The sequence below is a fragment of the Cnephaeus nilssonii genome, assembly GCF_951640355.1.
Source record: "Cnephaeus nilssonii genome assembly, chromosome: 19".
Taxonomy (NCBI): Eukaryota; Metazoa; Chordata; class Mammalia; order Chiroptera; family Vespertilionidae; genus Cnephaeus; species Cnephaeus nilssonii.
The window spans coordinates 24,762,796-24,785,170 of NC_137090.1; the positions used below are offsets into that span (position 1 = coordinate 24,762,796).

Consider the following 22,375-nt stretch of genomic DNA (forward strand, 5'->3'; position numbering starts at 1 on the left):
CCCTTCCCTCTAAGATTTATCAGTCTATTCCATGTTGCCATGCCTGTGGTTTCTGCTGCATTGAGTGTCTGCTCCCTGGTGGTCAGTGCACATAGCTACCAGTCAGCTGGCCGCTTAGGCTTTTATATATATAGATTCCCAGAATAGGCAAATTCATAGAGACAGAGAGTAGATTAGTGATTTCCAGGGACTAGGGGGAAGGAGTAATGGAGACTGACTGCAAATAAGTAAATGGAGACTGACTTCTTTTGAGAGTGAAATGTTCTGGCATTAGTGGTGATGGCTGCATAACTCTTTGAATATACTAAAAACCACTGAACTGTATACCACCACCAAGTATAGGGCATTCCACAGTTCAGTAGGGGCTCAGTACCTAGTCATAAATTAGTCCTCTCCACCACCTCAAACCAAGGTCAGACCTGGCCTAAGAGTCTGGAGACCAAGTACTACATTCCAGTTGTCCCAAACATCCATGGGACATTATGTTTCTTTCCCTGTCTGGTGATTTCTTTCTACATAAAATGGGGTAATTTAAGGAGCCTGACTCCCAGAATTCTTTATTCTTGCAGTGTCTTCATCATTGTTTTCCAATTTCAAAGCACTTTCACTTACATGATGTCATTTGATTCTAATAACTACTCTTTAAGGTAGACCAGTATTATCCCCATTTTACAAATGAGCCGCAGAGAGGTCAAATGAATTCAGTGTTGGAGCTGAGACTCAACCCCGGGACTTTGGATTCTAGATCTTGTGTTCACACACACTACCACTGTTTTTGCGTGATTGGCCTCTCTAGAAAGACCAAGACAGCAATTCCAGCAGCTCGCCACTTTTTTAAGAGCCCTGACCAGTTCCTCAGTGGTTAGTGTTGGCCCATGGACCAAAGGGTTGCTGGTTCGATTCTGGTTCAAGTGTACGTAATTTGGTTGCATGTTCGATCCAGTTGGAGTGCAGTGGGAGGCAACCAGTTTTGTGTCTCTCTCACATTGAGGTTTCTCTCCCCTCCTCCCTCCCTTCTACTCTCTCTAAAAATAAATGGGAAAAATATCCTAGGGTAAGGACAAAAATACTTTTTAAAAACAATGTATATGTCTGCTCTAACCCATTAGAACATGCATTCCATGGAAGCACAGAATTTGCCTATTGTGTTCTCCTATGTGAATAGCATCCTAGGCTCAAGTACACAAGAACCCAGTAAGTTTTAGAGTAACAACAGAAATGAGTACAAAGCACCTCAGCTCTCTAACACCTCCGCAAAGATGTAGCCATAAGCCCAGACTCCCCAACAGTTTAGGGTCAGAGATGGGCAGACACTCTTAGAAGTGTCTCATACTACTGACTTTTCTGGGTATATTGGGGCAGGAGCCCCCAAGTGGGACAACCAGGTTAACCCAAGTCAAGATCCTCTCAGGTTCCATCAAGTGTTTCCATCTCTGAAGACCCCCAGCTTTTCCATTTCTGAGTGGCTAGAGCAGGACTTAGCTAGCAGACAATCTTGGTCTCAGGGAAGCCTAGAATGAGGCATATGGCAGCTATGTGGTTTGGCCAAAGGTTCTAAGCCAAGCTCTATCTAGGTCCAGCACAGCAGCTACAAACTGCCATCCTGGACCTGGAAACTGAACCTGGAGCTGGAAATGGGGAAGGCAACATGTATTATACTGAAGATCCAAAATGCAGCTCACCTGGCCATCTCTACCAAGGGACCCAAGAAACCTTGTGGGTGAGTGCTGCTGGTTAGTTTTCTGCCACTTAAGGGGCCAATACGAGGCCCTACAATTAAAACTTGATTCAGGCCAATCAGTACCTCTCTGCCTGCTCTTCTCTCTTGAGCCCCCATCCTACTCCACCCTAAACACCCTCCACCCCACCCATGTATGGCACCACTGCCATCTGACCAACCCCTTTAAGCACAAAGAAACTTAAACAGCTCAGAAGTGCATCAATCAACCTTTAATGTCCAAAAGAGGCATGGATGCAGAGCATAGGAGATGTGGCAGGGTCTCAGCCCCAACTCCAGAAATGAGGGAGATGAACACAAACTGGACATTTCCAACTGGCCACACAAGTCTGGGAGGACAGGGGAAAACACAGATTTGAACATTCATAAAAGGGTTTGGTACAGGGAACTCACTCATCATCCCAATTCCCACCCTCCCCTGTCAGCATCAGAAAGAAAGCTCAGCAAACACTAAATTCTTGGAGAGGGGATATTCTCCTGCCTTCCCACCAGCCCAAGGATGGAGTTGGGGAAAAAAAAGTGAGCTAGACCCAAACCCCACCAGTGTCAACCTTACACAAGAAGAGTTTTAAATGCAATTTACAAGAATCAGCAGCTGTCAGCAATGACTCCCCCCACTCATATCCACCCCACCTCTATTTAATCAACAGACAAGTTTTCCCAGCACTCTCCTTGGAATCTCCTCCCACCAGCAGCCCTGCTCCATCTCCTGATACCGGGCTTCATCACTGCAAACTTCCTCCCAAGCCCCTGACAGCCCTTATCACTTCCATCCCTACCGCCCACAAGAGGTGGCAACCAACCACGAAGTCACTTTCCCTCTCCACTGAGAGCCACCTTCAGGACAGATGGCAACGTGGTCAACTCATTGTGGGCTATCCTCCTAAAACCTTCCTGGGAGCGCAGTATCTGGGCAAGATGGCTGGAGGGGTGGGGGGTGGGGGGCGGCTGTTACATCTGTCTTCACCTCCCAAAAAATTTTAACAAAGGCTCACTTAGAACTAACTGTGTACCCTAACTAACTACCCATATATGCTAGAGATTCCATACCATCCTGCCCTTCCCTCCCCTCTACCCCAAACCAAGACACACACACACACATACACACTGACAAACACACACATATACACAGAGACATTGATTTGGTTTGACTGCTAATACCTAACTAAGGAACTACAGTCACCAGAAATTCCCTTGCCAGCCAACTAATAGGGGCTGCTCTAAGAGAACTCTAGAGGAATGAGAAAACTGAGGGCTAAGCAGGGAGCAGAAAGAAGTAGAGAAGAATAAAAAGAAAAAAAATCAAGCTAATCCTACCTCCAACATTCTTCTAGCATGGGCTCTGACAGGAAGGTAATCCACAAAGACACAGCCCTTACTTAGAAACTTTTCTGACAAAGACAGCAAGACAAATTTGCTCCCCACTCCCACACACCACAGACAAACACGTCTCAGGGCCCCTTAAAGAACCCACCTCCCTAACCCCACACTCTGCCCCAAGCCGTGGAATCACAGTTCAGTGGAATAGTCTCCCTGGTACTAGATCAATCCCCCTACCCTCCTTCCTATTCCTCTCTCCTCGCTGATTCTAACACTGTCCCCCTGCAGCCTCCCTGGCCCTTCCAGAGCAGCATCCACCACCAGGAAGAGGCAGATGCCATCTTAGTTCCACCTCCAGAAACTGACTTCTTTTCCCCAGCCCTCTGAGTTTTACAGGCTTTACTGAGGGCTTAGTTTATAAAGAGAGAGAAAGAGAAAAGGTAAGGGTGGGAGAGATTTCCTAGTGCAATACAACAACAACAAAAAAATTTTTAAGTTTTGAAAATAAATGTAAAGCAGCCTTCTTCCCCAGGCAACTAAACAGAAAGAAGTTTGGTTTTGTTTACTGCGACATACACATGAAATCGAGTATACAGTCCATGCAGTAGCACAGCCATTGGAGAGGACATCCTGATGCTGGCCCCAGTGCAAAATAGTCCCAGCAACGCCGTCTGCTTGCCATCGCCGCCGCCACTGACACCTTCTCTGCAGCCGCCTAGCCTGACTTGAAGAGGAGGATTGCAACTTGACCCAAGTAAAAATAGATGAAGTGCTTTGTCTCGTGTGTAACGTAGCTGCCAAAATTTCGGCCCACAATACAATGCCAGGTAGGGTTGTATTTCTTGTCAAATTCCTAAAAGAAAAATAAAAGGTAGAGAAGAAAGGTGATTAGACAGCTGGAGGATGAGATCAGAATGGGAGTCTGGTCAGTTTAGTTATCAACCCCCACTCACTGCCCCAGCTCCCGGAACCTCAGGAGCTCAGGTTCTGAAGCTGGCTAGGACACTCCTTTCCTCATTAATAGTGAAACACCACAAAGGCTCCACTATTTCTCGCTAGCACTTTACACCCTGATCATCTCTCCTCCCCATAGCTACCCTATTCAGTAGCCCACCCTGTGACTCTTCAGCAAGGGAATCAGAGAAGCCAGTGGCACAAAGGACCACTCCAGTGTCACAGCATGAGTAAAATAGAGGGGCAAGCCTTGCTGAGTCGCCACCCTCATTACTAAACCAGTATTTCCAAATGCCAAAAACCAAGACACTAGAACAAAATGGGGACCAAACATTAGGAGTACCAGGAAGCAGTTCTGTGTAAGTCAACATTGAAGGCATTCCCTGTATACCAGGCAATGTGCATAGAACCAGGACCTCAGCCATGAGATCAAGGCAATTCCCTCATTTCTCTCAGGGGCACAAGTTCAGCACCAAAGCCACTTAGGAAATCCTCGTGACCTAATCATAGACAGCTCCCTGCCACCTGTGGGTACAGTAGGAAACCGATGGCTCAGTTCTAAATGCATCCTTCCACAGCTATGAAAAGGCAACAGCCCTCCACCATTGGCCCAGCAATGCTGCCAACCCTGGGACTCAACATCCACAACTCCCACACCACATGACTCCAAAGTTATTAAGGAACAGTGGAAAGGGCATGCATCACCAAACTCAGCTTTAATCCTGACTCAAGACTGTAACATAACAGAGCCATAGTTTCCTAGGTCTCATTTTCCCCATCAGCAAAACAAGAAAGCTGGACCAGATATATCTAAGGATTCTTCTGGCTCTGAGAGTCTATGATTCTGGACTCTCTCCCTAGACAGGACAAGGCCATCACTCAGCAAGGAGCTGGCATGCCCAAGAGCCTGGCTGGTTCTACATATAGAAAACCTTGCAGTTTCCTCTTCTCATCCCACTCCATCTGGGTAAAAAAGAGTTCTGTAAAACTCCAGGACACCCTGCTACCTCTATAGACCAAATGCCACTACTTTTAGGCATTCTCTTAGGACAGTGGTCGGCAAACTCATTAGTCAACAGAGCCAAATATCAACAGTACAATTGAAATTTCTTTTGAGAGCCAAGGTTTTTAAACTTAAACTTCTTCTAACGCCACTTCTTCAAAATAGACTCGCCCAGGCTGTGGTATTTTGTGGAAGAGCCACACTCAAGGGGCCAAAGAGCCGCAGTTTGCCGACCACGGTCTTAGGATACCAGAGCTCAGAATATCAAAGCCTAGGACTATGCCACCAATGGACATGGATCTTGACTAGGAATCAGGGGCCTGTGTATCACTTCTATATCTATTCACCCATTCATTCAGGAATTTTTCAGGGACTAAACCCATTGTCCCAATATTGCTCATTCACTAAAAAAAAAATTATATAGTAAGCCCACCCTTTTCTTAAGAAGGTAGGCAAGAAGAGCAATCCTTTTTAGTGTTTGTGTGTGTGTTTCCCCCCAAGTCCTTTTTAAGAGAAAGGAAAGGAAGCTTCCTACATGATGAGGATTATTATAGGGATATACCACTTTAAATGAGGAAGTTCCCTGAAAAGTTGTATACAATCTTATATTATCCATTCATATATTCTTGATGTTCATTATGAATAGTTCTGAATTAGGCTAGTTATATTTAATTCTGAAGCTTCACTCCCTGATCCCTTGCAGTGACATAATTATATGTAAATACACACACCCATACCCCAGCAGAGTTCCTATTAAAAATGCCTAAGATAAATTATTTGGTAATTAATAATCACTTCCTAACTTGACTGCTTTGCAAGTTCCTAGGGTTTTGTTTGCATGGAGTATAGCTGCTTTCCTATGTGCCCAGCTCCAGCCCTCCATGGGGTACAGGTTCAGTTGCCAGTCCCCACCCCTGGCCACCAGCCACAGCTCTCCCAATGCACCTTCTTGATATAGGCAGCAATGTCCTTCTCTATGTTGTACTTCTCCATAGCCTGAGTGGCGCAGTCAACGGCATCCTGTTGCATGTCCTCAGACATGTCTGCATTCTTGATCACGGCCTTCCGGTCAGACATCGTGACACTGCAGAAGAAGCAAAGATGTCAGACTAACCAACCCCATGACTCTGGACAGTAAGTATTAGCAACTGGGTGTGGGGCCTCAGTGGGAGAGGGGAACACAGAGGGTAAGAACAGAAAGCACAAGACAAGAGGCAATAGAAGAAGCACCTAAGCTTTTAACAGATATGGCCTCCAAGCCTGGGAAATACAAGATAAATAGTAACAAAGATGTAATAAGCCATCAGTTTTTATAAAGTGAGGATTTTCCAACTCTAAATTTATCTATTTCTGATATTTTGAATAGCACCACCAATAGCCAAGACACTATATGCATAGAACTGCTATCTATGTCCTTGGGGCAAATTACTTAACTTTTGTATTTTCATGCCATTACTGCGGGGTTATCCTGAGGGTAAACCAGGTGGCATAATACCTGAAGACAATAAGCCCTTGATTTGATGACCATTATTACATCATTGGTATCACAGTAGAAAGCAGACAGACTAGGAATTTTAGCCATGAGGGTAGGAACAGCTAAGTATCAGGGGGTTGTTATAAGGCTTAATTAAAATTATACAAGAACATCTGTTAACAAAAAACAGCCTACATAGGGGTCTATCCCATTGGCTAGATTCAGCCAGTCACCTGTTTTTGTAAATCGTTTTAGAGGAACACACTACAATGGCAGAGTTGAGTAGGTGCAAGAGACTGTATGGCCTATAAAGCCTACAATGTTTACTATCTGGCCCTTCACAGAAAATGTTGCCTAACACCAAGGCTACCAATGCCCAGTGACATAACAAAAGGTGAAGAATTATTTTAACACCCTCTTTTCATAGCTCTGTTATCTAAACCAGGTATTCATCCTATAGCAACCTAAAGAGTTCTGGGGTAGGCCTTGTATGGTCCCTTCCGAGGATGACAGGAATCGCAGGAGGGCTGGCTAGAACCTGCCTAGCAGCCTGTAGCATGTGAGGATGCTTTGCAAGAATAAAGGAGATGAGCTGCAAAATCCTATCCTCTGTCCTTGACCACAGTTCTGTCACACAGAGCAGTAAAAACCAACCCTCCCCTCATGTCCCACTCCCCAGAATACCATTCTGTGGGTCCAGAGTAGTGGACAAAAAATGCTGTCATTCCAGCCCTGTCTGATACAAGGCTACACAGGATACTGCATGCTCAAAGAGATCCCTGGTATCATTCCAAGCTACCCTGATCGCTGAATACGCACTAGCCTGTGGACTGGGTAGGCTGAAAGGGAAACAGAATTCACAACTACCCCTTTAGCCTGTATCAGATGCAAAAAATACATGCAAGACAGCTGCCAGCTAGGCAACCCTTAACTGAATCCAAAGCACCTTTGTCTGGCACTGTCAATCTAAGCAGGGCTGATTCTACTTCAGCAGAGCCTGGCAGAGCTAAGGATTAGTGGATGAGCACCCTCTGTCCCCACATCCCGGGAGGAAAAGTCCGAGCCTCAAGAGGAGTCTGTGAGCACTACCTGTATGACCTTGGGCAATTCAACATATTCTTTTTAAAAAAACAGTGATTTTTAAAGAAGATAAATGAGGCAACTTCGTGAGTTTGAGCAAAGGTACTAGAGCAGCACTGGGAGAACGTGCTGGTATTACGTCCCTTTGTATTGTCAAGAAAACTAGTGTCACCTGGTATCCTATTCCAGCTCACCACTCAGAAGGGGGCACTGCTTATAAACTCGGGGTGGGGGTGGAGCCAGGTTACAAACGGCCAAGCTCAAGTACCAAATTAGCACCCTTCTCCAGCAAGCTCACCTTGCTCCACTGCCTCATCCCCAAAGTGCAAAGGAACAACTTTATCACAGTAATTAAAGCCACCTTACTCTCCAGGAGGGAGACGGCAGTTACATAACGTTGGTCTTGTGACTACAATGCCACGATTCTTCACCCCTGGCCCCCCAGGCGTCTGGGAGGTGAGGCCTAGCCCCAGTCTCCCCTGTCCAAGGTGCCAGTGAGAAAAGGCTACGGAGATGCCAGCCTCGCCCCTCCTTCCTGGGGAAAAAAGCAAGGACCTGGGCCTCCAGACAGAAGGATAACCAGAGGGCCCCAGGCCAGCGGCCTCAGTCACGAGCCAGGAGCTCCTTTGAAAGCGAAGAGGGCACTCCAGAACAGCTTCCATCCTCTATCCTCGGTTTTGCGACGAAAAAGGCTAAGCCTCCGAAAAACCGGAACCAAGCTCCCCAACACACAGACTCTAGTATTTCCTCCCTCCAGATCTCCGAAGAGGCCCTCTCCCTCCACCATCCCACCCCCCAGAAGGCCAGCACCAGGTGAATGAGAAAGCATCCTCCTCCCCACCTCCGCCCCGGCGGGTCGGCCGCCCTCCCCGCCGGCCTGGAGCAGTGTGGGGGTGACTGAGCGTCTTCGCCGCAGGAAGGACGCCCCAGAGAGTGGCGGTGGCGGTTTCGGTGGCGGTGGTGGCGGTGGCGGTGGTGGCGACGACGGCAGGAGGAGCCGCGTCACGCCCGAGTCCTCTCCACCCCACCCCCTCGGCCCCAAACACCAGAGGCCTCCATGCAGCACGGGGAGACTCCCGGGGGACGAGAGCCGCCACTCCGCAGCCCAGGGCCTCCAGCCGCGCCCCGAGGGTCGCGGAGGCAGAGGGTGGCGCAGCTCGGGAAAGGAGGGGCGCCGGGGGCGTCACGCCGAAGCCAGCCTGCTCCGGGCCCCTCGTGGGGAGAGGAGGAGGCCAAAGGGGCAGGGCGTGTAGGCCACCGCCCGGGGGACGCCCCCAACCACCGCTCACCTTCACGCAGGCGACTTCGCGCGAGGCCCCGGGGGAGCAGCGATGGCCTGAGACCGGGCGCGGGCAGGGGCGGTGTCTCCTCGGCTCCTACGGCAGCAGCCGCCGCCGCCGCCGTCTCCGGCTCCCGCAGCCCCGGGCCGAGAGCTGGCCGCTGCCGTCCGCCCTTCGAGCCTCCCCGGCCGCCCTCACTCCTCGCGCCCGCCGGCCACCTGCTCCGCACTGGCGCCTCGCAGCTCCGCTCCGCTCCGCCGCTGAGAGCGACCGGTGCGCGGCCCCCACTGAAATAGCGCCCCGCCCCGCCCCCCCGCCGCGCGCGCCGCCGTCCACGCTCCCCATTGGCTGCGCCCGGCCGGCCCCGCACTGCGGGCTTCTCCCCGCGCCGCTCTCGCCCCACATCTTGTTTCCTCCCACAATGCCTCGGGGCGGAGGGAGGAGGGGCGGAGGGGGAGCTGGAGAGAGAGGGGGAGGGAGTTGTGGCCTTAGAAGAAAAAGAAGAATGCAGACCCCTTCACCCGGGACTGGAGAGGCCGGGCCTAAAAAGGAATAAAGAGGCGAGGCTCCGAGGGTGAGGAGAGAAGGAGGGGCCAAAGACCCCAATCCCAAAAAGAATAAAGAAAGAGAGGAGGATGGAGATTTCAGACCCAGGGAGTTGATGGGGAAAGAGTTAGAGAGCCTAACCTTAGGGAGAGGAGGGGGAAGGGGGGGGGGGGAAGTCACCAGCCTCAGAGGAAAAGACAAAGACCCCCTTCCCTCCCCCAAATCTGTGGGAAGGAGGACAGCCAGCCCTACGGAGAGGTAAAGCCTTGAACCAGCCCGAGGGCTCCCTTCCCCTCACATCCAAGGAAGGTCCCTTCTCCATCCAGCTCAGCCTTTGTTCTTGAGCCTCGAGGCCACCGCACTAAATTGCCAGCCCGGCCTCCGTTGCTGTTTATCTTCAGGAGCAGTGGAGGCTCACGTAAGCACAATTGTGAGAAGGGGGCTTTGTCTTTGGTAAGCCTTTCTGGTCAGTGCGTCCCTACCTGTCTGGTTAGGCAGCACTGGAGGGGGGGGGGTGAACAGAACCCCCTGGAAGTGGGAAACGTAGCATGTCAGAGCTATGAGGAGCCCTAAAATTCACCCTTCCACATTCCTTACATTATAAAGGAGAGAACAACGTTGGGAGAGGGGGGATCCCTTGGCAGGTCACCACAGGTCACGCCTGGACGTGAATTCTAGGCTGAGAAGTGGTGCTTCTAGGCAGGAGTCCCTCGGGCAGCTGAAGGGACTGTTTGTTGGAGTGTGTGTAAACGCATGTATGTACACATTGGGGGAGTGCTGCCCTCCACCCCACACACCTCTAGAGAAGAATAGGAAGCGTCTGTTTTTTTTTCTTTCCCTGTTTTATAAGGGAAGTGTTTACCTTAAAAAGTGGTGAGTCTTTTGGGAGCCAAGCATTTGGGCCATACAGTGAGGATTAAGAAGCTCCCGTTGCCATCACTTTCCCTGCACTGCCCCAAACCATAATCAAGACTTGCTCTGGCCCTGTCTGCTATGGTTCAGGACATCATTATGTAGCGTCCATTATGTGTCAGGGAAACATGGAAAATCACCCCCTCCCACTTCTGCTTGCCACAGCTCTGTCATCTGCCAAACTCAATCAGGATTTCAGAGAAATAGGCAAAGCCTGAGGAACCCCCTCACACCCAGGGTATTCTGTTGTCAGCCTCTGTGTGAGTGAATGGGGGATGGGGCATATGTGGGGAGGGAGGGAGGGAGAAGGAGGAGGCTTTATCCACTTAGGGTTTGTGGAGAGTTAATCTCATGAACTACTGGGAGGAGAACTTGTACCCTCTTTCTCCAGTGATCATTAGCTTCCAGCCTCTTCTAGGGCCTGAAGGTCAGAACCGCCATGTATGGTTGTGCGGGTTGTTCATTGTACAATGGCATTCAGCCTCAGGAGTAAACGGAGGCTAAAATACAGCCTGCACTCCACTTGCTGTGTGCCCTGGCACAGGCCAGCATCCACCTGAAAGGTGCATACTTGTTTCAAGTGGGCATAAAGGTAATTAAACCAGTGGTGGCCCTTGCAAGGCAATGCAGCCAGGACATAAATGCTTCCTCTCTCTGGCCCCCTTCCCTAGATTAGAATAGGGCAAGAGTTTGGTCATTCCCAGTCCCTGACTGTGGTCTGGAGGAGGTAGGGACACAGAGAACATCAACTAACAGGGGTCAGACTTTTGACTTTTAAGAAATAAGGTGTCAGCATATATATATGTGTGTGTAAAGTGTGTGTCAAGGACTAAACTCCAGAATATCGGAAAGATGTGTTAATAATAGTATGGTTTAAAAATAAGAGCTAATATTTGTAGAGCCCTCACTCTGTGCTGGGTTCTATTCTAAGTGTTTTAAGTGCAGATATTATTGCATTTAATCTCTAGAACAATCATGGCGAGTATATTATTATTCCCCTGTCCAGAGGAAACGTCCACTTAGAGAAGTTCAGTAAATTGCCCAAGATTACCCAGCTTGTCAGCGGCAGGATTCAACCCCAGGCTGTGCTGAGTGCTCCCAGTATTTACACTCAACCATCCACTCTCCTGCCTCCTAACAGAGAAGAAAGTGTAAACCAGGGGTTCCGTGGCTCTGTCTAAATCATTCCAGGATTTCCTAAACTTATCTGGCTCCAAAACCCTTTTTTATCCAAACATTTATTAACATCTTCAGGAACTACTACTATTCCACAGGACACAGCTTGGAAAACTTGTGCTATACTAATTACTGCCATTTGTGTAAAATGCTTACTGTTTAGGATAATTACTATGCAACATAGTGACTGTTATAATTAACTTCAGCTTAGCTTGGTGCCTGTTTTTATTTGATGCCACTACCCGTTCATGACTGCCCAGTTTTCTGTTGCCCAGATAGCAGAGCCTTGTCTTCAGATTTTAAAATCAGGGGATTTTTGTTTTGGTCTCATCTGTGGACCCATTACCCTCTGGCTACTTCTTTAACTAAGGGGTTTTCCAGGGCACTGTGCTTCAGTCACTGTTCCACTTGAGTAGTTTCGTCTATATATATGTTTTTTATCATGATCTGGGCCCTGATAGCTGCCCTAAATCCCAGACCTCTCCTCTGTGGGTATCCCACAGGCTCTTCAGACTCCACATGCACACATATCAACCCCGGTCGTTAAGAGCATTGGCCCTGGAGCCAGAATGCGTGGTTTCTCGCTGCTTTCCACCACTCTTCCAGCTGTGCAGATCTGGCCAAGCTATTTAATGTCTCAAAGTTTTATTTCCTCATCTATAAATTGAGAATAATAATATCTACCCCATAGAGTTATGAGAAAATGCATGAAAAACTCCTGGCACGATGCCTGGTCCCTATAAATGATTAATAAATGTTAGCCATCATCAACATCTCTCTTCCAGACTAGTTTTCCTTCCCTGTATTTCTTACCTCAGTTCATGGCCCCATTATCCACCCAGGCACCAAGTCAGTAACCTGCAAGCCCCCTAGATTTGAGTCTCTCCCTTAACCATCACATCTCCAGCATCACTCACCTCCTGAATATTTCTCCAGTTCATGCCTCCTTTCATTATAAGTGCCTCATTTTCATTATGAATACCCTGCATCAGGTACTCCTCCAGTTGGTTCCTTGCCCCCATTCTTGGTACCTCCTCCCCAAATCCACACTGCAGTGATCTATCTAAAATGCAAATCTCCCAGGTCCCTCCCAACTAGAAGAAACCCTTGTGCTTTACCTAAACACACACACACACACACACACACACACACACACACACACACCCTCTCTGCCTTATCGCCCCACACTTCCCATCTCCCTCTTCAATCTCTGATAACACCATCAACTGCCTATGGCTTCCCCCACACCCAGATTCCACCCCTTTGTCCATGTGGTTCTCTTGCCTATGAGGCTGTAGCTTCCATTTGTGGTTAATTCCTTTGCCTTCTCTGAATCCCAGGTGGATGCATATTCCTTTTCTTTGCTTTGGGCCATCCAGGGCTTATCACTGATCACATTCTATTAAACTTGTTAGTCATATGTTTGTCTATAGTTCCTTGCAGACAGGGATCGTGTGTGGGCTGCAGAACCTAGCACAGTGCCTGGAACATGAGAAGTTCTCTGTAAGTAATGGTTAAACTGATTGTGCTCATTAATGGCTGAAAAATATAGCTTAGAAAGACACTCTGTCTCTTCCTCCACTCAAAGAACCATGACCAGGCTCTCTGTCTTTGGAGGACCAGCAATGAATGCTATTTACACTGGGTCTTCCTGCCTAGAACCAGGTTGCTAGCTAAGGTAAATCCCTGTTAGCACTGGGGAAATTCTAGGCCTGATTTCTGAATTGATTTCCTCCTTAGAGTCTCTGTTGGATATTTGGCTGATATCCTGACACCTTACAGATAAAAACAATCAAGGACTCTCCCATCCCAACTGACTGAGTCACCCAGAAGAAAAAGACCATCTAGAAGAAAGAGACTATCCAGTGATAGAGGTCACTTCACCAAGCCCTTTAGCTGTTGGCTTGCTTCAAGGGCTCCAGGAGGATGAAGAAAGGTGGGAGCGCACACACTGATATTCCCATTGCACTGCAAACCCTGGTACCAGTCCCCAGTGGGAAACCTAAGGAAGAAAGCAACATGACTGGAACTACTGGAATCTGCCCCATTTCCTTGCTGATTTCTTGGGTGGCCTTAACAGACAAACTTCCCTAGGCAACCATTTACCAAACCCCAAGCATTGCCCTTTCCCCCCAAGTTCCCTGAAATCTGGAGGAGCCAGCCAAGGGCAACCAGGTGACTGGGAGCTAGTGAGATGAGCACTGGACTGGGAGTCAGAGAAGTCCTAAGCCCAATGTGGCTCTAGTCAAGTTATTTCACCTCTCAGAATCTGGATTTCTTCATCTAGGAAATGTAGGACTAGATAACCCGTAAGGTCCCTGTCAGCCCCAAAGTCTATGATTCTCTGATTACAAACCCTCTCACAAAGGGTGCCTTCCCTGTGGGTCAGAAATTTCTCTACTTCTAGCCAAGCTGTATGTCCTATTTTTTTCTGATTCTTCTCTCTGATACACTCAGAAGTCAGAGAGCATTTTTCTACACTCCCACCCCACCCTCCAAAACTGGGATACCATTTTGTTCACTTTGTATTCCCTCAACTAAAAAAGTACCTTGGTATAGTTAAGATTCAATGACTGTTTAGAGCTTTAGTTAAAATATTAAAGCAATGGTCACCAAGAAGGAACCAAAGAGAAGATGCTCCAATGGAAGTATATAGTGGTTTCTAAGTCATGGCTTCATAATTTAAGAGTCTTCCTCCTTCATGGTCTGGACAATCCGGAGGAACCCAGCCCCTGCCTTGAGAGAACCATGGCAATGATATGGAATTTGTCAGCCTCTGAATAACCAAAAGAGCAAGTTAGGCTTCTTGGGTGCAAGAAATGCCTGAAGGAAAAAATAGGATCAGAATAGTGTCCCCTGACTCCATAGGACAGTTTCCTCAGGGCATTCCACTGAGGCAAATCACTGTCATTTTTCTGGAATCACCCCACTCTTGAGCTAAATGCCCAAAGAAGGAATAGCTGATAAAAGGAAAATGCACAGGCAGTTGCAAAAAGCAAGAGTATGGGCATTGGGCAGACAGAAACCATCATTTGCTCTTGGAGAGCCTCAATAGTGGGAGACAAGATTATCTATGTGGGAGATCCTTGTCTCCACAGTCATAAAAACATACACTATGTTCTCGCGCTGTCAGTCTCTTAGAGTGAGGTGGGGAATGGTGAGGGGAGCCCTAAAAAATGAGGTCTGCACAATTTTGCCTTCCTTTTTAAGGACAATTTTAGAGGAAAACTTTGCCTTGTCAGAGATGTTAACAGCATATTTCAGTTATCAAAAACCTTTTTAAAAAATCTTCTCACTAGGAAATGGAGGCCCACCTTACATTTAACATAATAAGGTAATTCTATTTATGTAGCAGCTTTATTGAGATATAGTTCACATACCATAAAACTCACCTTTTTAAATTGCACAAATCAGTGGTTTTTAGTATATTCACAGAGCTGCATAACCAGCATCACCATCTAATTTTAGAACATTTTCACCCCCCAAAAAAGAAACCCCATACTCACTGTCAGTCACTCTCTTATTTCCCCCTAATCTCCACTAATTTACTTTCTGTCTCCATGGATTTGCCTATGCTGGACATTTTGTGTAAATGGAATCATAAAATATATGGTCTGTTGTGCCTGTCTTATTTCACTTAGTATAATGTTTTCAAGGTTCATCTATGTTATCCATGAATCTGTGCTTCATTCCTTTTTATGGCCGGTTAATATTCTATTGTGTGAGCATACCACATTTTATTTATCTATTAATCATTTGGGTTGCTTCCACTTTTTAGCTGTTATGAATAATGTCTCTATAAACATTCATGTACAAGTTTTTGTGTGGCTATATGCTTTCAATCCTCTTGATATACAGTATATACCTATGTGTGGAATTGATGGGTTTTTATGGTAACTCTATGCTTAACCTTTTGAGGAAGGGTCAGACTGTTTCCCAAAGCAGCTGTACCTTTTTACATTCCTATCAGCAACACACTGTTATTACTTGTCTTTTTGGTTAAAGCCAACCTAGTGGGTGTGAAATGATATCTCATTGTGGTTTTGATTTGCATTTTCTTGGTGGCTAATGATGTTGAGCAGCTTCTCACGTGTTTATTGGCAACTTGTATATTTTCTTCAGAGAAATATTTATTCAGATCCTTTGTTCATTTTTAAATTAGGTTATTTGTCTTTTTATTATTATTGAGTTGTAAGAGTTCTTTATATGTCCTGGATACTAGACCTTCATTAGAGATATAGTTTACAAAAACGTTCTTTCATTCTGGGATTGTATTTTCACTTTCTTGATGGTGAAACTTGGAAGTACAAAAGTTTTTCTTTTTTCTTTTAAGGGGAGAATGTGAGTGCAGTTCCCCACTACCACAAATTATGCAGTTGAATTTCCCACGTTTGGAGAAATTGCAGGAGTCAGCACAGCAGGAGTGCAGTGGGTGAGCCTCACCCTAAGGAGACCACCTTTGTGATCATGATAACTACCCTACAAGGTAAGTAAAAAAAAAATTTTAATTTTGATAAAGGCCAATTTGTCTATTTTTCTTTTTGTCCCTTGTGCTTTTTTTATTTTTAAAATCCTCACCTGAGGATATTTTTTCCATTGATTTTTAGAGAGAGTGGAAGAGAAAGGAAAAGATGGAGAAATTTTTAGATAGAGTGGCAGAGAGAGGGAAAAACAGAAATATCAATGTGAAAGAAACACATCGATTGGTTGCCTCCTGCACGAGCCCAACCAGGGCCCGGGCCCGGGGAGGAGCCTGAAACTGAGGTAAGTGCTCTTGACCAGAATTGAGCCTGGGACCCTTAGGTCCACAGGCCGACGCTCTATCCACTGAGCCAGACCGGCTAGGGCTGATTTGCATTTCCTTGGTGGCTAATGATGTTGTGCTTTTGATGTCATACCCAAGAAATTACTGTCTAAACCAAGATCACAAAAATTTATTCCTATGTTTTCTTTTAAGAGTTTTAGCTCTTGCTAAATGATCCATTTTGAAGTAATTTTTATGTAAGATGTGAGGTGGAATCTAACTTTTTGTTTTGCATGTGTATATTCAATTGCCCCATATCATTAGTTGAAAAGACTATTCTTTTACCACTAAATTGTCTTGGCATCCTTATCAAAGATCAATTGACCATAAATATAGGAATTTATTTCTGGACTCCTAATTCTGTTGTATTGATCTGTATATTCTTATGCCAGTACCACACTCTCTTCATAGCTTAGTAATAAGTTGTAAATCTGGAAATGTGAGTCCTCCAACTTTGCTCTTCTTTTTCAGGATTCTTTGTCTATTCTCAGTCCCTTGCATTTCCATATGACCTTTTCTATATAAAAGCCACCTAGTATTTTGATGGAGATTATGTTGAATCATAGATCAATTTAATGAGTATTGCTATCTTAACAATATTAAGTTTTCTGATCTATGAACATGGGATTTCTTCCCTTTTATTTAGGTCTTCTTTAATTTCTTTCAATAATGTATTACAATTTTCAATGTACATGCCTTAAATTTCTTTTGATAAATACATTCCTAAATATTTCATTCTTTTGTTATTGTAAATTGAATTATTTTCTTAATTTTATATTTAGATTGTTCATTGCTAGTATATAGAAATAGAATTGATTTTTTGTGTATTGTCGTTTGTATTCTGCAACCTTGTTGATCTCATTAATAAATCCCTAATAGTTTGTGTATGTCTGTGTTCTTTAGAATTTTCTATACATGAGACCATATGATATATGAATAGAAATTGTTTTACTTCTTCCTGTCTGATCTGGGTGCCTTTTATTCTTTTTTCTTGCCTAATTGTTCTGGCTAGAACCTTTAGTACAGTGTTGAATAGAATTGGTGAGAGCAAATTTCCTTATCTTGTTCCTGATCTTAGGGGGAAAGCTTTTCAGTCCTTCACCACTAAGTCTAATGTTAGATGTGGGAGTTTTGTATATGCTCTTTATCAAGCTTAGGAAATTTACTTCTATTTATAATTTGTTGAGTGTTTTTTTAGTAAAAAGGTATTGAATTTTTTCAAATATTTGTTCTGCATCTATTGAGATGATCATGTGGTTTGGGTCCATTATTTTATTAATATGGTATATTATGTATATTGGTTTTCAAATATTAAACCAATCTTGCATTCCTGGGATAAATCCCAGTTGGTCATGATGTATAATTCTTTTTATTGTTGCTGGGTTCATTTTGCTAGTATTTTGTTGAGGATTTTTGCATCTACATTGATATGTTGATACATATTTTTCTTGTGATGTCTTTGTCTGGCTTTGGTATCTGGGTAATACTGGACTCATGAAATGAGTTGGAAATGTTTCCTCCTATTGTATTTTTTGGAAGAGTGTGAAATATTGATATTAATTCTTTAAAGATTTGGTAGAATTCAGCAGAGAAGCCATCTAGGCCTGGAATTTTCTTTGTGGAAAGTTTTACAAATACTAACACAATCTCTTTAGTCTATTCAGATTACCTATTTCTTGAAGTAATTTCAGGAGCTTGTGTTTCTAACAATTTGTCCATGTTATCTAGGTTATCTAATTTAATAGCATTAAATAGTATACTTGTTCACAGTATTCCTTTGTTATCCTTTTCCTTTCTCTAAGATCTGTAACAATGTCCCTTCTTTCATTCCTCTTTGTAGTAACCTGAGTCTTCTCTTTTTTCTTGGTCAGTCTAGCTGAAGATTTGTCAATTTTGTTCATTTCTTCAAAGAACCAACTTTTAATTTTATTATTTTTTTATTGCTTTTCTATTAACAGGATGGTTTGGGGGCACTCAAATGATGTAAGCTGTTTGGGTCAGGGGAAACTCAGACTGGGACTATTTCTTTGAGCAGCTGGATTCAAACTCAACTCCTTGTTTAGTTCACTCTAAACAGGGTTTTATTTTAGTGTCTCCCTCATCCCCATGACTCCTGGAGTGATATGACAAAGAAGATAGAGACCATACCATTACTTGGGGCCTGTGAGGAACAACTATTCCTTTAAATCCATAAACACTTCTTAAACATTAGCAGGCTGTGAGGAGGACACCAAGGGGGACAGGGATGAGTAGCCAGAATCAGCCTCAGAATTTTCCAAGTTCACAGTCTAGTTGGGGAGACACACATGTACACAACCAACCTTAACACAGGTCAGACTACAATGAGGGCTGTGATTGTGAGCAAAATACTCATGGGGAGCATGGGGCTACGGAGGTAGTTAGTTAATCTGTGTGGAAGAATTAGTAAACACTGTCTGGAAGAATTAGGAAACAGGAGAGTTGGCATTTGAGGTAAGTCTTAAAGCATGGTAGGATTCAGGGGAAAAGAGAAAATGGAGGGAGGGATGGTTCTTCAGTCAGAAAGAAGCATACAGGCCAAGGCAGGGAATGGTAGGAAGCCAGGCCTGGCAGGGACAGAGTGTGCTGGGAAGGGAACAGGCTGGACAGAAAAGCTAGGGCCAGACTTTGGATGGGCCTAACGGATGTGCTTAGGAGCTAGAATGTTATCCTTAAGGAACTTGGGGCCCAATGAAGGGCACTGAGCAGGAGGATGCATGACCAGCTTCTGTAGGAATGTGGAGCTGCAACAAAAACCTAAGTCGGTTTATTCAGGTTCTATGGTACCATCCAAACCCCTAGAAACAGTAAAGATAGCTGCCTTTACCATTGTTGATCACCCCTCCTTGGTACTGTCTCCTCCCTAAGCTTCCATGGCACAACACTTTCCTGATCTCCTTCCTACCTCTCTAGCTGCCTGAGCAGGCTCCTTTTCTTCTGCCCATCCCAAGTGTTGGTATTCTTCAGAGTTCTCTTCTAGATCCTTTTCTCTTCCACTAGACAGTTCTCCCTTGGAGATCTCACATGTTGCCATGGCTTCAGTGACTGGCTATGGATTGGGAACTCCCAAATTTATAGGTAGCTTTCTCAGACCGCTCTGCTTGTGTGGACCATCAGATCTAACTGTTCATTAGACATCTCCACTTAGGTGCTATCTTCATTAAAATTAGGCCCAGCTGTGAGTAGAAGGCAACCCCCAACTCCCCCACCCCAAAGAAAATGGCCCAAACAAGATAGGAGTTTATTTCTCTTTTAGATAAAAGGAGTTCAGAGGTATTAAGACCTAGGAGTCATATCTCTGAAATCTGTCCCTTTGCCTTTATCCCCAAGCCACCGTCCTCCTCCAGATCAACTGCAACAGCTTTGCCATTCTTGCTCCTCTCAAATAAATTATATCTACACTGTCCAATATGTGAGCCACTAAACATGTGTGGCTACTGAACACTCAAAAGGTGGCTAATTCAAATTGAGATGTGCTGTAAGTATAAAACACACATTGGATTTTGAAGGTTTTATATGAAAAAGTAAAACATCACTAAGATTTCTCTATTGATTATATGTTAAATGATAATATTTTTGATATATTGAATTTAATAAAATATTGTTTAAAATTAATTTCACCTATTTGTTTTTACATATTTAATGTGGCCACTAGAAATTTTCAAATTTCTTGTGGCTCACATTTATGGCTCTCATATTTCTGTTGAACAGCACTGCTCCCCACAAAAGCAAAAAGAATCTTTCTTAAACACAAATATGAACTTGTCACACGTCTTCTTAAAACCTTTCAGTGGCTTATCATTGCCTTTAGGATAAAGTTCATTCTACTCCATATGGTTTTCAAGCCCAGACCCAGCTTCGCCCTCCAGCCTTATCTTTCACAACCTCCTCTCTCCACCTGCCCCTTGCACAAACACACACCCTTTGTAGTTGATACCACACACCAGGTCCTTGCCTCCTGTTGCCCTTTCTCAGCTTGGAAGGACATCCAGTGGATTGACTCTGCCCTTAACCCCTCTAGAGACCCCTCTGCCATAGGCTGTTCCATGTGGAGTTTCTGATCCCAAAAGAGTCCAGCACAGAAAGGGTGGCTAGATTCCCTTTTGCCCTACCCATGTGGGTCCTGAAGGTGGGACTCACGCTGGGGCCCTCCCTCTTGGGGCAGACCCTGCACCTGGCAAAGCCATTGCTCACAGCTTTTATTATCCTCGTCTCTCTTTTCCTTTCACAGCCAGGTCAGATCTCACAAAGCAATAGGTATTACCTGCAGTTCCCAACCTGGAGAATTGAAAACACATGCCCAGCATGCTGCCAACAGCAGCCACCTGGAAGAGGCTCTGTAATTACACACAGACAGGGGTCTGCCTTCCTGTTCTCACTCATCTATGAAACACTGCCACTCCCTCATGTCCCATGGTGCCTTAAAAAATGAAATATGAACCTGGGCGCTTCAGAAGAGTGAGTTCCGACTCCCCACTCCACATGGCAGACAGTAGAGCTCGCCACGATTCAAATCCTTTCAGTCATCTATTCGTTCCTTCATCCAGGACACACTTAACGGCCCCCTGCCATGTAGTAGCACTGGCCCTGGGGTTGGGAACACATTAAATACGACCCATGCCCTACTTTTGAAAAGCTCACAGTCTAGTAAGGAAGTTAAGGTACCTAAGTAGTTTCAGGAAAAAATAAAAAAGTGATGTATAGAGGGTTTCTTGGGCAACTGCAGTCATGACGGGGGCTGCCCCCAGTGCCTGCGGCTCGCTCGGTGCGGGAGGCGGCGGGCTCCCCCGAAGCGCTGCTGCAGTACAGCCTTCTTCTGCAGTACCTGGTGGGTGACAAGCGTCAGCCCAGGCTGCTGGATCCGACCAAGAGTGAGGAGAAGATGACCGAGAAGGCGATGGAAAGCTGCGTGCGCCTTCAAAGCAGCGCTGGCCTGCGTGGGAGGATTTGTCTTGGGAGGTGCATTTGGGGTGTTCACCCCCGACATGGATACCAATGTGAGCTTTGACCCTAAGGATCCTTACCGGACTCCGACAGCAAAAGAAGTTGTTAAAGACATGGGGCAGAGAGGAATGTCCTACGCCAAAAATGTTGCCATTGTGGGCGTCATGCTTTCTTGCACTGTTTGGCCGAATCTTACCGGGGAAAATCAGATTGGAAGAACAGTGTCATTAGTGGCTGCATCACTGGAGGAGCCATTGGTTTCAGAGCTGGCTTAACTGCTGGGGTCATGGCTTTCTCTGCTGCAATCGATTATTTTCTAAAATAATCGAGAGTGACTGCCTCCGGGGAAGACACCACCAGCCCAGGACCAGAGCTGTTCTGTGGAGGGCATTTTTGCACCACTCCAGGGCCCTCGCTTCAGACACTGACGACATTTGTTTCCTCTCATATAGTCCATGTTGTGAGGAGCCGCCTGGCCACTGGATGCCTCCAGCCTCTGAGCAGCCACACTCTCTGCTCCTGGACGCCAGCCAGCCTCTCTCTTCCCGGCAGATTAGGAGTCAGCGTGTTGACTTGTAGAAATTAAGCTCCACAGAGATTCAGTGCTGACCACACTTGGCCCTCTGGCTGGTTGGTGCTGTGGGAACGGAGGTGACTTTACAGACCCAGGAAGCTGCTCGACCTTGGAACTCCATGCAGTCATCCCTCTCACGTATCTGTCAGGGCAGGGCAAAGTAAATTTATGCCTTCTGGCCAATTAAGTCACTTTGTTTAGCATCCTGCTATCCTTGTTTAAAAAATGTATTTATATGACAGTTTAAAAAAAAGTGGTGTGTAATAAAGAAAGTGAAGTAAAATCCTAGATAAGAGAAAGATAATTTTGGAAAGGGTGTCTGTTCCTTGAGAGGTAATATAGTATAGTGGCTAAGAATATAGACTCTGGGGACACAGGCCTGGGTTCAAATCCTGACTTTGCCACTTAATAACTCTGTAACCCAATGGAGAAATGGGGAGAATTTTGAGGTTATGAAGAAAATTTAGTGTAGTAGAGCTCAATGGATGTCAGCTGGTATAAACAGGAAACGAAGCGTAGAACATGGGTTTTCTGCAAGTGTGGAGTAGGAAG

At 45.6% G+C, this 22,375-nt stretch overlaps 1 protein-coding gene and 1 pseudogene across 2 annotated transcripts; one reads left to right on the plus strand and one right to left on the minus strand.

Annotated features, from left to right (window-relative positions):
* Positions 1-1,930: 1,930 nt before the first annotated feature.
* DYNLL2 (dynein light chain LC8-type 2) lies at positions 1,931-9,123 on the minus strand. The gene is made up of 3 exons (XM_079798082.1): positions 8,859-9,123; positions 5,961-6,099; positions 1,931-3,911 (listed from the first exon to the last, which is right to left on the minus strand). Exons 2-3 carry the CDS (start codon positions 6,090-6,092, stop codon positions 3,774-3,776), a joined length of 270 nt encoding a protein of 89 aa, XP_079654208.1. The 5' UTR covers positions 6,093-6,099; positions 8,859-9,123; the 3' UTR covers positions 1,931-3,773.
* Positions 9,124-21,033: 11,910 nt separating this feature from the next.
* Positions 21,034-21,574, plus strand: LOC307115455 (mitochondrial import inner membrane translocase subunit Tim22-like; annotated as a pseudogene). Its single transcript has one exon. The product of its transcript is annotated as a mitochondrial import inner membrane translocase subunit Tim22-like (transcript).
* The last annotated feature ends 801 nt before the right edge of the window (positions 21,575-22,375 follow it).